The sequence below is a fragment of the Strix aluco genome, chromosome 12 (genome assembly GCF_031877795.1).
Source record: "Strix aluco isolate bStrAlu1 chromosome 12, bStrAlu1.hap1, whole genome shotgun sequence".
NCBI classification, from domain to species: domain Eukaryota; kingdom Metazoa; phylum Chordata; class Aves; order Strigiformes; family Strigidae; genus Strix; species Strix aluco.
In genome coordinates, this window is record NC_133942.1 from 14,608,915 (window position 1) to 14,624,840 (window position 15,926).

The 15,926-nt window shown below is 48.4% G+C and overlaps 2 protein-coding genes across 2 annotated transcripts in view; both read left to right on the plus strand.

Moving 5' to 3' along the window:
• The window catches only part of PCSK6 (proprotein convertase subtilisin/kexin type 6), a 37,133-nt gene extending 32,139 nt beyond the window's left edge, over positions 1 to 4,994 (plus strand). Inside the window, exons 18-21 of the mRNA XM_074837595.1 lie at positions 244 to 335; positions 1,586 to 1,715; positions 2,742 to 2,854; positions 3,301 to 4,994. Coding sequence (XP_074693696.1) covers positions 244 to 335; positions 1,586 to 1,715; positions 2,742 to 2,854; positions 3,301 to 3,398 — 433 coding nt within the window. The 3' untranslated portion in view covers positions 3,399 to 4,994. The remainder of the gene's footprint in view (positions 1 to 243; positions 336 to 1,585; positions 1,716 to 2,741; positions 2,855 to 3,300) is intronic.
• Positions 4,995 to 9,698: 4,704 nt separating this feature from the next.
• Positions 9,699 to 15,681, plus strand: SNRPA1 (small nuclear ribonucleoprotein polypeptide A'). Its single transcript, XM_074837600.1, has 9 exons — positions 9,699 to 9,852; positions 10,470 to 10,617; positions 11,126 to 11,204; positions 11,575 to 11,621; positions 12,332 to 12,434; positions 12,981 to 13,060; positions 14,325 to 14,400; positions 14,825 to 14,918; positions 15,483 to 15,681. Exons 1-9 carry the CDS (start codon positions 9,771 to 9,773, stop codon positions 15,539 to 15,541), a joined length of 768 nt encoding a protein of 255 aa, XP_074693701.1. The 5' UTR covers positions 9,699 to 9,770; the 3' UTR covers positions 15,542 to 15,681.
• The last annotated feature ends 245 nt before the right edge of the window (positions 15,682 to 15,926 follow it).

Here is a 15,926-nt window from a genome sequence, read left to right on the forward strand (position 1 = left end):
TGGCTGCCCACAGGAAAAAACAATTTTATTTCCTGCTGGATACTTAATTAAGGAACCTGCAGTCATCCCTTTGTTCCAGGCAGGACTTTAATTTCTCCTGAAGCACTGGCTGGCTTTCCAATGCCTCCTGCGCTGTGGGCTGAGGCTGCTGTAGGGCACTGGGGGATGCGGAGATGGGGATGGACTGTGTTGTGTCCCCAGAGCCCGTAGCTTTGGGTGCAAACGTCTCTGCTTTCCTGGCAGCCTTGCAGGAGAGAGCTGTGTGCCGGAGTGCCAGCCTACCATGTACCTCAGCTGGGAGCCCCGGCGGTGCGAGACCTGCTCCGCCAGCACAGGTACATCCTTCGCCCTGCAGCATCCCCATGCAAAACCCCAAAACCCTCGTGCATCAAGAGCTGATGCCCACCGTACCCACCCCGAGCCCACGCAGAGCGTGCCGGAGGAGAAGCAATCCCATCTCTCCAGCACATCCCGTGAGGTGCTGGGAATATGTTCATATTGGAAAGGTTTTTAGAGAGTTTTTACATTTTTATTAGAGCCATTCTTTATTTCGTGATCCCTCTGAAGCCAGGTGCTTTGGTTTAATAAGGTTGCGGGGGAGGCCGTAAAACCCTCTCGGAGTGATGGAAGATGGCTTTGCAGCATATAAAAATGTCAGGCAGCTGAGGCACATTATCCCGGCTGCCCCATGGGGCTGGACTGGCCACTGCCGGCTTCCCCCCGCTGCCCGAAGTCACTTGGTGTTCCCTTTAAATACGGCTTTTTTCACTTCTTGAAAGTCCAATTATTTTCCATTGTTAATGTTTGCGTCTGCCCTTGAAATCATCATAGATCTGGTGATAATACGATCTCTAGACAATTCATGTTCAGTGGCGTGAATCTCATCTATCATACATGGGCAATTTCCTAAGACTAAATCCAAAATATTTATTGATCTTGTTGGCAAGTGTGGAAGGGAACTGGCTCTTAATCCCTTAAGAAAATTACTTCCCTTCTAATTCTTATTCCAGTCAGTGTAAATGTACTTCACCACAATTATTTTTCAAGCCTTTTCTCGTCTCCTTTTCCTGCATAACCATTTCTCAAGCCTGGTGTGTGGAAGGCCTCTAATAATACCACCTCCATCACTGAGGTTTGCTGTCCAGCCGCAACACGCTGGCGTCAGAGTGGGGCCCTCTGCTTTCCCAGCTCCGAGCCCTTCCCTCCTCCAGCTCCTCCGCAGCCCAATTTAGCATCTCTTTTTCCACGCCTTACTTTGCATAGGGTGGGAAAGCCAAATTGGTGCATGCTTGGGTGCGGTGGCTGATGCCCCGGAGGGGATTTTCATGTGCTGTCCCTGGCCGAGCTGCCGTGGCCAGCTCTTGGCTCTGCGGAGGGGCAGGACACTGGGTCCTGGCTGGATTTTTTGGGATGGGAACTGGGCTTTTTGGGATGGGAGCCAAGCAGCGGCGCAGGACCCTGGTGCCACAACAAGCAGCTTCTTCACTCCTGGGCATGAGTGGAGCAGAACCGATCTCACACAGGGTTGCAGCCACCACTGGCACTGTCTCCAAAATCACATCTGCCCTCTCTCTTGTCCCCGCAGGGCCAGGTGAGGAAGACTGCGCACCCTGCACCCCCGAGGGTCCTGCACCCCACTGGCGCTGCGTCCCCTCCTGCCGTGAGGGCTTCTACCCCGCCGACAGCCACGGGCTGCCCAACAAAGTCTGCAAGAGGTATGGTACCACCCCAATCGTGACCCGAGCAAAGCTGGGACCGATGGGGAACACTGACAGCGCTGATAAAAAAAAATAATAATGCTGAAAACAGCTCACAGCTGGAGCTATTTACTAGGGAAATTAAAATAGGGATGAGGGAGCCAGGGCAGCTGTGGGGCTGGACCCCACACGCCCCTGCCCTATAGATTTAAGAGCAGTGAAGCTGCACACTCCTCCGCCAAGCCAGCCAGCCAAGATATCTTCAGGCTACAGTGGAAGGGAATCAGCCCCAGCCCCAGGCTCTTTGGAGGAGGAGTGGGAGGAATGGTAATGTTTAGGTAAATATTCTAGCTTTCAATCAAACCTGCTCCATTCGCCCCGTGGCCGTGTTGGAGGAGCTTTTACCCGCTCCTTGGCCCAGCATGGAAACTGTGTGCAGGAGATGCTGGGAGGCAGCAATTTGCTCCCACTCTCTGGCACTCTGGCTTTAAGTGGGGAGTGGATCCAGCCTCATTAAAGCGAACATGAAAGGGAAGGATTAAAGGTGACTTGGGAACACACAACACAGTCCCTGCCTGCCCAGGGTTTCACTCACCCGTGCTGCCTCGCCAGCAGGGAGGAACAAGGGACCAGCATCCCTTTCCAGGGATTTTGGGTATGGTTTCCACAAGCCAATGTCCCTAGGCAGGAGGCACAGCTGCTGGGCTCTTTTCCCTGAGCAAACAGATGGGAGCAGCACAGGTTCCGCTTGCAGCCCTTTTTCTAACTGGGATTGCTGGGAGGAGAGGTGCGTGTCCCTCTGAGCCTTCCCAGCAGGCGAGGGCTTTTGGGATGTCACTAGCTGTCACTGGACATCGAGCTGGCACCACTGAGCCCGTTTTTCCCAGGGTTACGATAACTTTTCAAGCTTCAGATTCACCATTTTCCACATCCTCCAGTTCAGTCGAGGTCGCAGTGCCAGCAGACGTGTTTTCTGGCTGACAGCCCATTTTGGGTGGCCCGTGTCGGTGTGAGTTCAGACCACGGCATGGTCTCTGTCCCCAGGTGCGATGATCACTGCTCAGCCTGTGAGGGCTCCAGCGGAAACTGCCTCAAGTGTAAAGAAGGTTTCAGCCTCCTTGGTGGATCTTGTGTAACAAATGAAACCTGTACCAATGGTGAGTAGTTGTGGCAGAACCACTGGCACTGTAGTGCTTCCTCAGTAGCAACAATGAGGGGTTTGGGGGATTCCCTTCACAATGTAAAGCTGAAAGCACTGGAGCTCCTGGGCTTGCTGGAACATGGCTGCAGGGAGCTGGGCTCCGGCTGTGGTGGGCAGGCAGGTTACCTGGCAGAGCTGCTGGATATCTGCCTGTTGCTGAAACACATCCAAGCGTTTGTATTTCGTTACAGTTTAGTCTTGGGGCTAATTCTCCCACTCGCTGCAAAGCTGCTTTATTCCTTCATTAAAACTATGTGAAAGATGCCCTTAAAAAGCGACTCCTTTTCAATTCTCTCTCCTCCAACACTGGAAGGAATTGCACCGCCTGTTCCGTGCAATGTTTGTTTATTTAAAATGTTAATCTGCTCTCATTTTCTCTTGTTCCTTGCCTCGGCCTCCCAGCTGACAAGACTTTCTGTGAGATGGTGAAATCAAACAAGCTCTGTGAAAAGAAGCTGTTTGTGCAGTTCTGCTGTCAGACGTGTCTTATGGCCGGGTAAAGTTCAGCGGCTGCATCCATCCAGGACTTCCACAGACTGCCAGCCCAGTTTTGCCAAATGTTTAGGACAAAAGTTTATTTTTTCAGCTTTGGGAGAGTTTACATGGTGCTGTCAAGCATTCGCTCGTAAGTTTGATAGCTTTAATATCACTGTCAGCGTGTTTCTATAGCAATATGTTAAGCAGAGATTGGATTGTACCCCGAATGATCAAGTCCTGAAAGGCAGCAGACAAGCGGTGATATTAATACTCTCAAACACTCCTCGTGAGCAGGGACTGATGCATGATCCATGTACACACACTTGGTTCTTCGCAGAAATCCTACTGACCTGCCCACTCCGAGCGGCTGGCGGGAGCCCTCGCTGCAAAGGATGCAGGACTTCACACATCTGCGAAGAAAGAGCTGTTTCTGGCTCAATTTTTGGTACCCTTTTCTGCTAGGTGATGGCTGATATAAACCTGCATTGCAAACGGCCGGCACTGTGCTCTGTACATACATAAAACGATGAATTAGGTGGTTCCCGGAGCGGTGCCCTAAAGCCTGCTCTGGCACTCCTGTTCGGATTCGGTCGGTAGCTGTTTCTCTCTGGCCGTGGCAATAACTGGAGATTTGAAGACCAAAGCGAGAGCTGATCCACGTGGCTCTGCAGGCATGTCAGCCCAGCGAGTCCGGCAGGGCTCTGCCCTGCAGGTAACTGCAGGCAGGCAAAACCCGTGTGCCTACAGGGAGTCTTAGGGACTTGGCGGGGTTCATCCGCATGGACCAGCCTGTGGGGTCACAGCCTTACCATGAAACGTATTTCCCTCCTGGAACTACTAGTAAGTTGCTGATTAATTCAGTTCTGGAATGAGCTAGATCCTTCCTCTAAATGAGATGTTTAGAGGTTAATATTTTCTGGCATTTTGTGTTACGATCCTTCCCCTGTTTTGCTGGGTATACCCCTCTTTCTCACAAAATCCTCCTATTCACGGCAGTGATTTTTCTTGGGCATCTGTTTCCAAAAGAGACATTCTAGGGATCCGGCCAGGAAACTTAATTCTACAAAACCCTTCCCTGAAACAAACCTTTTCATGCTCTCTCTTAATAGTAAGTCATGTGGTGTTTCTATAATTGTGTTTAAAATATCCTTGGCTATGTTGTTTTACAGATTTTTAAAAAATAACTTATACAATCCTTGTTTTTTCTCTGTGGACTATTTTTTATATGGGAGTGGGGAATCTTTTTGTGTCTTATGTCCTTCTCCTTTTCTCCTCTCTGACCTTGCAGAGCCGCTCTTTGCACCAGACGTATGTAAACACTCTTTCCTACGCTGCATGTTCTGATTTTCATTGTTAATAGTTTTAACGAGTTAAACCTTTTGCCAATGAAATTCACAGTATGAATTGTCACCAGTTCCTGACGGAGCTGGGATAATCCCTGCTTGGTTTCGGTTGCAACGACACACGCCCTGCCTGGGCTTGCCTGCTAGAGCTTACCTCAGCCAGGTGAAGAGGGGAGAGCCAAACTGTCACCGGTCCTCACCTGCCTGGACCAAACCCAAGGAAAGATGGAGCTTTGGTGAACTGAACTTTAAACTAATAAACTGTTGATCTCCCCTGACAAATGAATCTGTGCTTTTTCCAAATTCATGCAGCCGCCATCCTGATCAGAGGCAGGGCAGGGCAGTGATGCACGTCTTTATTTTGCTGGACAAAGCAGCTGTGCTGGCTGGATCTCCTGATCAGCCCAGAGCACCTGCAGGAGAAACGGCTCAGGAACATGAGCTGCATCTGCAAAAACCTCACTTTTGTTCTCATAAAGGTCTTTTACCTTCAGAGGAAACTCATATCCCGAACACCTGCCCCATGCCAGGCTGGGCTGGCATCTCTGGTGCACCCAGGGCCATTTGGCTGGGGTTTGGGGCTGCGCTCGGGTATGGCTGGGCGTATTCTCTGGTTGTGGGAGATCCCAGATGAGCTGGCAGGAGGGCTTGCTCCCCTTTCCCACCTGAACACAGAGCATCCCGCGGCCCCCAGTGCCCCACCGCAGTTTGCAGCAGCTGGGAACCAAAGGGCCACCTTCTCCTTTCGGCTGGCTGGAGAAGGAGAGTAGCCACTGGTGCGTCGGGGAGTGGAAGGAGCTGTGAAGCCTTTTGTTTGTTGTGTTGGTTTTGCAATGTTTAACCACGGGCCAAGTGCCCAGGATAGTGCCTGGATATCTGGAACAGAGCTTTTTAAGTATGAAAAAAGGCAAAGAACAGAGCCCTCCCATGAGGGAAGATACTCTTGCAGAGCTGTGTTGCTGTGGGCTTCTGCGTCTTATAGGTCTTTACATTTATCAGATGATAAATGTGAATTAATCAGATGATTTATCACATACAGTGATTCCTTCTGTTGCTCCAGGATTCCCCTTTCGGTCTTGGGCCAAACCAGAGGTCAAAACGGGTGAAATTCTCCTGGCTTCTGCCCCTTCGGTTGTAAAATAACAAACTTTCACTGCTGTTGATGTGTCAGACTTTCATTTATAAAATAATAAATTTTCATTTCTGTTGCAGTCAAAAACTGGGAGCTGTGAATCAGGAGTACTGCGTCAGCTCTGCCTTTCAGTTCTCTGGCTCACAGCGGCCTGCCTCTAAATACTGCTCACTGGTATATTTAGATGTACTGAAATGCTAAAAAAAAAAAAAAAAAAGATGTTTACCCTTACATCCTTGGCATAACTTAAAATACACACTGGGTGAAGCAATGCAATTTAAGATGACCAATCCCTAGCAGTCCCAGCTTTATCCTGCTTTCTGCTGCCCTCCAGCCTGACAAGGAAAGAGAAACAAATTCTACACGTCAAGTTCACGCAACAACATCAGCTTCCAGCATTTCCCAGGGCACTAACTCCTTCAGAAATCATTCTTGGAAAGTAATAAAATTCAGATTATTTATCCAAGCTATTGCAATGCTTGCTTGGAGCTATTAAAGTCTCTCTGACACTGGCATGCTCAGAGGATCAAAGTGGCTGTGTCTTCAAGATAAATGCATATTTAGGCAATTTATTAAAGCCCATTTCTCTATTGTCTTTTAGCACCAAAGACAAATCCATAATAGCTGTTTTCTGGAAAATCTTCTTAGTGCAGCCTGACTCCTCATTTGCTGTTTGGCTGTGAGGTTGCATCCACAGCCATCTGCCATTTTGTAGTTGGCAGGTGGGGAACACACATCTTAAAAATTGTTGCTTTGACTTTCCATTACAAAGAAAGGGCTTTTAAGAGCTCGTGTACAGCATCTGAAACCAAGAATCTGTCTGCTCCCAATTACAATTCTATTACGGCTGTAGAGCTGAGGCATACAGCTGTATTGTGCTAAGGGAGAAAGGTCTGCGTTTTATTTGGCCTTGTCAGAGGCAGGACCTGCTTTCCAGGAGGCTGAAGAGGGTCTCCTTTTAATGACTGCCTGAAATGACTAAAGACTCTGTTGTCTTACCACCACATGATTCCTGAGTCACATACAATAGCACTGCTAATTCTTCATTTTTACTTATGACAGCTCTCTTTTTCTTGCTCTCTCCTAACTGCTTTTAAACAAATGCAGATGTTAAAAACCTGACTGTGCTTTCATATACAGCTTTGGTGAGGGTGTTTTTGAAGTAGGGAGCACAGGAGCTGCCTGACCCCAGCTGACACCTCCGCAGGGATCACCAGGCAGAACAGAGCCAGCTCTGACGCTGTAGTCCTGGGGAACGAGCCAGGCGTCACTCTCAGGGTGATGCTGCTAGATGCTCCCAAAAGAAAAGTATGAGCCATCGTTGTGCGGTGCCAAACGTGGCTGCAGTATTTAACCTATTATCACATCTTCTGGGTTCACAGAAATGTCATGGCTCACAAAAAAAGTCCTTCCCTCGATAGCAGTGGATCCAGAAATCATTCTGCCTCATCTCACTCAGAGGCCCTTGAGGATGAGAGAAGTATTTCTCCAGGGCTGCAGAAGTGGTGGCTTGGTGGCATTCAGCAGGATTTGGTACCTGGGGGTGGTCAACTGCTTCTCTTTGTGTGGCACCTTCAGTCCATGTCATCCGCACAGCCCTGCCAGCAGGGCCAAGCATCTCGGCCGCAGCAGCTCAGCACTGACGCTGGGCAGCGTGCTAGCCTCAGACCTAATGACCTGCTTTACCTTGAAGTGGAGTTGCCTGGCCAGACACGGCCAGCTCAGCTTCCCCGGTGCTACCCCTAGCTCTTCCTTGCTGTTCTTCAAATTCCTAAAGCAGGTAAGAGGGGATCTATTGACACTTGAAAGTACATTTTCATAGAATCATAGAATGGTTTGGGTTGGAAGGGACCTTAAAGATCATCTAGTTCCAACCCCCCTGCCATGGGCAGGGACACCTTCGACTAACCCAGGTTGCTCAAAGCCCCGTCCAACCTGGCCTTGAACCCTTCCAGGGAGGGGGCAGCCACAACCTCTCTGGGTAACCTGTTCCAGTGTCTCACCACCCTCACAGGGAAGAATTTCTTCCTCACATCTAATCTAAATCAGTTAACTCTTTCAGTTTAAAGCCATTACCCCTTCTGCTATCACTACAGGCCCTTGTAAAAAGTCCCTCCCCACCTTTCCTGTAGCCCCTTTAAGTCCTGGGAGGCCGCTCTAAGGTCTTCGCGGAGCCTTCTCTTCTCCAGCTGAACCCCCCCAACTCTCTCAGCCTGTCCTCACAGGGAAGGTGCTCCAGCCCCCCGAGCATCTTCATGGCCTCCTCTGGACTCAAGCAGGTCCGTGTCCTGATGTTGGTGCCCCCAGAGCTGGACCCAGCACTGCAGGGGGGGTCTCACAAGAGTGGTGTAAAGAGGGAGAATCCCCTCCCTCGACCTGCTGGTCATGCCTCTTTTGATACAACCCAGGATACAGTTGGCTTTCTGGGCTGAGAGTGCACATTGCCATGTCATACTGAGCTCATCAACCAACACCCCCAAATCCTTCTCCTCAGGGCTGCTCTCAATCCATTCGCTGCCCATTTGTGCTCAGGATTGTCCCAACCCATGTGCACTTGGCCTTGTTGAACTTCATGAGGTTTGCATGGGCCCACCTCTCCAGCTTGTCCAGGCACATCCCTTCTCTCCGGTGTATCAACCGCACCACACTGCTTGGTGTTGTATCGCACAGGCAAAGGGTGAACGTCATGCTGCAGCCTGTGGCATGTTCTCAGCCCATCACAGCTTCTCCAAGACCAGGAACACAGGTGGAAGTGCCAGAGCAACTATCTCAAATGCTGCAGGGGGAAGGTGTTTATGGGCAACCCTACGTCCAGGAGCAAAGACTGAGCTTCTGCTTGGACGGAGGAGAGAAAGCACCAGGGGTGCTGTAACTGTTGCGGGAGGCTGTCCTGGCTGTGCAGCATGTCTTTGAAGAAGCACAGTCCCACCGGCTGAGCGCAGAGGAGCCAACACTGTCCAGACGAAAGCAGCTTGCTTGCTGCCAGTCACCCGCGTGAAGCAGGTTCCCAGCCTGCTCTGCCTTCATTTCTGCAGGCTTCGTCTGCGCTTGGCAGCACCAGAAGCTGAGAGGTAACCTCAGATGACATCTTTGTGCTGCTTTAGGGTACTGTTGATCGCAAAGCCAAGCTCCTACTAAGTTTGTTGACCGATGTGCTCAGGCACAGGGCTGGGTGCCCACCCTGGGCACTCCCCTCGTCTGGCTGTGGGCTGCGGGCAGGCCTGGGATGGCCGAGGGCAGCGCATCTCCCTGGGGAAGGGAAGGTTTTGCTGCCAGCAGTCTCCCAGGAGGGATCGCTGCCCTTCAGACCAGTCCACTCTGGGGGACTGGGGTGTCCGGGAGGCACCTCAGGACCCTTGGGGTCGCTTTTGCTGAGGGAAGAGGCGTTTGCAGGACACCGGGTCCCTCTGCTGACGAGCTGTCGCAGCGCTGCCGGTGCCATGGCTGGAGGAGAGCGGCTGCCCGGGGCGCAGGGGCTCGGCCCTCCCTGCAGCCATGAGGTTTCAACTGCACGGAAAATGCCCGTGAACAGCCCTGTTAGGGGTGAGATTGAGGGGGGGACCACGGACGGAGGAGAACGGCCTGGTTTGGGGAGGGGGGTGGTGGTGCAGGACTCCCCCTGTCAGGGCGCAACGGCCTCGAGACCCTCTGAGGGGGCACGGCCTGGATCTGCCCGGTACCGGGCTGCTGCTGAAGCCCGGGGGAAGTGGGGGAGCAGCGGCTGACGGACTGGGGGGAGCCCGCCGCTCCGCTCTTGTCAGCCTGGGGAGGAGCGGGCGGGCCGCGGGGCGGTGCCTGCCCCTCGCTTGCCTCGGCGCTCGGCCGGTCTGCCTGGCCCGGCTCGGCGCTCGGCGGCTTGGCCTGGCGCGGCGCGGCGCGGCCTGGTGGCGGAGCGGAGCGGCGCGGCGGGGCCCGGCGGGATGGTGAAGCTGACGGCGGAGCTGATCGAGCAGGCGGCGCAGTACACCAACGCCGTCCGCGACCGCGAGCTCGACCTGCGCGGTGCGCGGGCTCGGCGGGGCTCTGACGGGGCGGGGGGGAGCTGTGCCTGGGGGGGCGGTGCGGCCTGTGCCGGGGGTGCGGCCTGTCCGCGGAGGGCTGAGGCCTGTGGGGCCTGGGGCCTTCAATGGGAGGAGGGGCTGCAGTAGGATGGGGGAGGTTGCTGGCGGGGCCTGCAATGGCCCGGGGGCTTGGGAGGGGGGTTAAAGAGGCTCCAGCGGCAGCGGAACCTGAGGGTGGGGAATGGAAGGGGAATTTGGGGGAAATGTCGGAAGAACCTGCAGTGTTGGGGGTGGGACACATGAGGGATGTGCCCAGGAAGGTGGGTTTGGGCTGAGGGGACACATACAGGGAGGCACTTGGGGTGTTTGCTGAGGGGGAGGAAGAGGGATGCTTTGAAAAGGCTGCGGGGACTTTTGGCTTTGAGGGGGAGAGTTTGGTCAGTGAGTGATGCGGAGGAGAGTCGTTCCGGGGGTGTTTTGACTGAGACTATCTGCGTTCTCTCTTTTGACTGAGACTATCTCGGTCCATCCTGACATGCCTCCTACGCAGGCTGTCTCTTGCTTTGTTCAGCTCTCTTGTGGGCACCATCTGATTCCTGTCTTGCACTCTCTCCCCAGGCTATAAAATCCCTGTTATTGAGAACTTGGGTGCCACTCTGGACCAATTTGATGCAATTGATTTCTCTGACAATGAAATCCGCAAACTGGATGGATTTCCTCTGTTGAGAAGGCTGAAAACTCTTCTGATGAATAACAATAGGATTTGGTAAGCGGTTGTATTTTGGCCAGATGGGACCCTGGGGCAGAGGAAAATGCTCTTGGGAGAGAAGTGTGTGTGTCCTTCAATGCTGGGTAAAAGTGTTTGCTTTATGGAAAAAAAAAAATCGGCACTGAGGACTGTGTAGGCCCTCTTTGAGTTTCCTGACTCATTCACTGCAAAAGTCAGTCTTCATTTTTCAGACAAGACAGTGAGATGCAGATTTTGGAATTTGGGTGGAACTTTGAATTTCAGTAATCACCCCCATAAAGACAAGAAAACAGGGAAACCTGCAAGTGAATGAATATAAATTTCGTATTGCATCTTACAGTGACGGCTGGTATTTATTGCCAGCTTTACAGAAAAAGTATTGTAGTGGATGCTAACCCAAACTTCTGCCAGTGTCACACTGAGTTGTTTTACAGAGAGATCTTCTATGTTATCGTATCTCTGTGTGTCTTTTCACCATTGCTAATTTTTGGCCTAAGTTAAACCTTTGTTTTTTGTTCTTCTTTAGTCGGATTGGTGAAAACCTTGAACAGGCTCTGCCCAGCCTGACGGAGCTCATTCTTACCAACAATAACATTGCTGAATTGGTAAGCTGTCAATGGGGGATAAATCTAAACAAGCTTAAATTTTGTGTTTGCCATCTTTCTAATTAAAGTTTTTCCTGAGAGTAGTGTCATATGCTTTTGGTAACGGTTCTTTTTCTTTAGAGTAATATCGTATGGGTCTGGTAATAGGTAATGGTGTACGTATTTTAATGAGCATAATTTGCAGCATGCAGTGGAACAGCAGTCACAAAGTCTTAGTGGGTTTCCTGTTCAACTAATTGCAGTAATTCTAGTTAGTACCAATCAGTAATTCTCACTGGTCTCTAAAATAGATAGAGGTTCAGGAGTTTTGTTTTCAAATGTTTGATTTTTCACTAAATGGGTGATTTCTTACTGTGTTCCCGTTACGTAGGGTGAACTGGATCCCTTATCAACTATTAAATCGTTGACTTACCTGAGGTATGTAATCTTGAAAAGAAAAACTACTCTTTGCTGTTTGAACTCTGCTGCTGGCCTGGCTCTTTGGTTTGATCTGGAATGCTCTCCCTTTTATGAGCTGTGACAGATTCTTTATGCCTAAAAATTAAATCAATAAATGTTTCCACTACACTTCAGAAATACCTAGTATCTAATAGCTGGGGCTTTATATTACTGTCAGGCTGTTGGACCAATGAGGTGTAATGTCTCTATGAACCAATATGCAAGCATTGAGGTAACCCTAACCTTTAAAAACTTAAAAACTAAAGGTTTAAACTGTTGTTACAAGATACTTTGAAATACATGTAACGTTACTGAAAAGGCATTGTTTACATTTGGTATGAGGGACAAAAAAAGAAAAACAATTTGTCCTGTGATTTTTCGGTTGATCAGTGTCCAGGTAGGAAATGTGATGCTTTAGTTATTTGGGTGTTTTTTTAATATTTTGAGGTTGTTCTTTATGTTGTTCTTCAATAAAATCTACTTAATTGACAAAATAAAGTGCAAGTTTTTACTATAGTTTTCATAATATCAAAGAACACTGTTACTAAGCTATTTAATGGGTTTATTTGTTGTCTGTTATAGCAGAAGGTACATGAATGCATTTTAAGTATATTAACATGTTTCACTATAAGTGTATTTTAAAATACTTCATATTAAGAACCTCTTTATAACTTTTATTTACTTTGTAGCATTTTAAGGAATCCTGTAACAAATAAGAAGCATTACAGATTATACGTAATCCACAAAGTTCCCCAGGTCAGAGTGCTGGATTTTCAAAAAGTGAAACTCAAAGTAAGTCTGCTGTCTTTTGATTCTGCACAAGATGAATACCTTTTTTTTTTTTTCCTTGTTACATTCTTGCAAATTTGTTGGTAACAGTAAACTTTTTGCTGTAGTTGTAGATTTTATTGAAACTGTGTATCATAAGTGGCTCTAAAACAGGCTCTTTGTCTTCTTTCATGGTTTCATTCTGTTAAGGATGTAGTCTGTTTAATTGTGTCTAATTAAGTTTTACTACCTTTGTTTGTTTAGTCTGATTCTTTTCTGGCCCTCTGGTGTCGGTAGAAAGACAGACCTCTAGAGAAAGAAATGAGCGATTGCAACAGAGCCCTCTGCTTTCAGTGGAGTGTGGGAAAGAGTTCTTTCTCTTAGAGCACTAGGTTGATACGTCTTGAGTCTGAGCGTTTGGGCGATGTTCATGTGCTTGTTCTTACATCTGGTCTCCACGTGCCAATGTTCACTGATGAAGATGAGCCAAAGCGTCTTTCTTTGCAAAGACAGAAGCTTTGCAAAATGCGGTGTTCTTAAATTAACTTTGTGTGTGTGATATCGCTGTAGGAGCGACAGGAGGCAGAGAAAATGTTCAAGGGCAAACGGGGTGCACAGCTTGCAAAGGATATTGCCAGGAGAACAAAAACGTAAGATAAAAAAACCAAATTTACACTGGCATTCTCCTTCAGAAACACCACTTTCTTTGTGTGTGGTATTAAGCAGTAAACTGAAATACCAGCTACTGGCAGAATGCCTTAAAAGCTTTGGTAGCCAGAAGTGCCTTGTCCAAGTATCCCAATTTTTGGATGGTGGTGAATACATCTCAGAAATATTTTGAAAGACAGATTTGGTCAGGGTGGATTGATTTAAGTCAACAAGCAGGAAACCTTAATTTAATTTTAAAATTTTTGTTATTTAACTGCAGAGAAGTGGTTATTGTTTATTTTGCTTTTTTTTTTTCTTAGATGATTAGTAACTAACATTTTTTTGTTTTGTCAGGGAATATAAACTGTAAAATCTGCTGTAGTTAGGAGGATAAATGCAGATGAAAATCTTTAGTTAAGCTATTACAAATATATGTTTATTCAGTTTAATTCTTAAGTGGTACATCATATGTTTTGTTTAATCTTTTATCAACCGATTTGGAAATCAGACTTTGAATCATGTCTGGCATCAGCATTTCCACATTCATAGTTAAATAAAAAAATATCTTGAACATATTTAACACTTAAAACTGTAATAGATGGGCTCTAGCTCTAGTTTATGAGTGGAAAGGGGTTCAGGTCTGCGGTAGTTTTACAATAAGTGGGTGATTGAACTAAATAGCTCAATAAACATATGAAGAAGGTCTTTCAAAACTGCAAAAGCAGTTGCAGCACTCTGATGATGGGTCAGCACTTCAGGAAGTTCTTTCCAGCTGATTAGTCTGTAACATCCATTTTCACAAACTACAGGGTTTTATTTTTTCTTAAAGCAGCAGCAGATAACCTTTTTCTTTTAATATTACATCTAGTCTAGTGTAGGCTTTCATATAGGCTGCTATAATATCGTATTAGGCATATAAGAACAGGAAACCCAATTTCATTTGCTCTTTATTTATCCACCCTGCTTTTGTAATGGTGACAGGCCACCTGAGTGTTCAACAACATCCAAATCGAACAGCTTTTTGTCAACCGCTTAATTTATAAAGTTAAGGGCTGCCTCTGAGCAGATGAAAAAGTGGGGGGGGAATGGGACAGCGAGGACAAGTTGCTGGTGTTTCTGAAGGAGGTAATTCTTCACTGTATCAGTTTGTTAACAAAGATAAGATACTACACTTGATTGAATGAAATGCTTCCAAACCTAGTTTGGAAGCTAAGAGAAGCACGTGCTCTTCAGAAGGTGTAATAGGTCTTTATTTTTCCTTTGAAGCTTCAATCCAGGTGCTGGTCTGCCAACTGACAAGAAGAAAGCTGGGCCTTCCCCAGGAGACGTTGAGGCAATTAAGGTAAATATGTCAGGGCAGCACACATAGGCAAAAATGCAGGAGAAAAACAGTCATGGAGCCAAACTGAACAAATGTTTCCTTCCTCCTGGCAACGTCAGCTTCTGTTCAGGCAAATAGAAAGTGTATAAATTTTGGTTTAGGTGCTTTTTCTGTGGTTTTTCTTGTGTTATGACATACCTGGTTTTTGAGAATTAAATGGTCTGAGCTTAGAGTTCTCCCAAGATAGAGCAGCTCGTTTAATAAGGGGGAAAGTAAGATTGTGCTTTGTCATTTGTAGAATTTTCTCGAACTAGAGTTTTGTAGCACTTTCTGTAGAAGCTTAGCATCACTTAACTGGAGAAAATCTCATTCTTATATTTATTCTAAACAGACTGATGGATGTATGTGAAGATTCATCCTGTTCTTTTGTCTGTCTGTTTTTTAGACTGCTATAGCAAATGCCACGACTTTGGCTGAAGTGGAGCGACTGAAAGGCTTACTACAGGCTGGTCAGATTCCTGGCAGAGAGCGAAAATCAGGTCACTCTATACTTCTATTACTTTTGTTTCCCAAACAGCATCTACGTCTCTGTGTTGCTTCCTGATGCTTTAGCTTCTTTCAGTAGGGAGTTACGTTGGAAGGGTCAATTAGGGAGTTGAAAAAACTGTTTAAAATGAGCATAACTTTTATTAATAGTTAGAATGACTGTGAACTACATCCGTAAGACTCTTAATTGGCGGATTATCTGCCTGGCCTCTAGAGCACGGTTCTGGGCTGTTAACCAGACTCCCTCCAGAGCAAGGTGCCAAACATCAGCCCTAAGTGTTATTTAAAAAAAAAAAGAGATTAATTGCAAAGTATATTTGGACTCTGTTCTGAGCGTTAGTGCCTCAGGCAGGGGTATTCTGAGAGGTCTTTGCACTGCAGATGGACAATACCGCCTTTTTCTCTTAGTGCTGTGTAGATTTTTGGTTTTGTGGTGTTTTTTAAGAGCTCACGTTACTAATGCCCCTCTTTGGGGGGCAGAAATTTATACTGTCCCTGCGGGAAAGAAAACTTAACATTTGCAGTGACTGCTCTAAAACTCTGACGTGCCCCTTCAGGCCCCTCGGAGGACGCTGAAGAAGAAATGGAAGAAGACACGGTTCCCAACGGATCGTAGGCCTGGGCCGGGCCCAGGGCCCTCGCTTCTCCCCAGCGGCCCTTCTCTCCCTGCCGGGCAGCCGCCCCCCTCCCCGTACCCTGTCCTTGCGCATTTCGGGGTTCACTATTGGGGTTCAATAAACGAACGTTTCCTTTTTCTCCCCGTGGTGCGGCGTCCCCTTGGGCGGGGCGGGGCGGGGCGGGAGGGGGCAGCGGGCGGGGCTGGGGGGACGAGGCCGGACGGTCATGGCGGCGGGTGGGGGAGGAGCCCTCCCTGCAGGCCCTGATTGGCTCCCTTGTGCTCTTCCCCTCTCCGCCCATTGGCCGGCGCAGCCATGAGGTCACCCCCTTTTCTCGCTGCCGCTTTCCCATTGGCCCGCGACGGGAAGCCTCTCTTCCTGGTT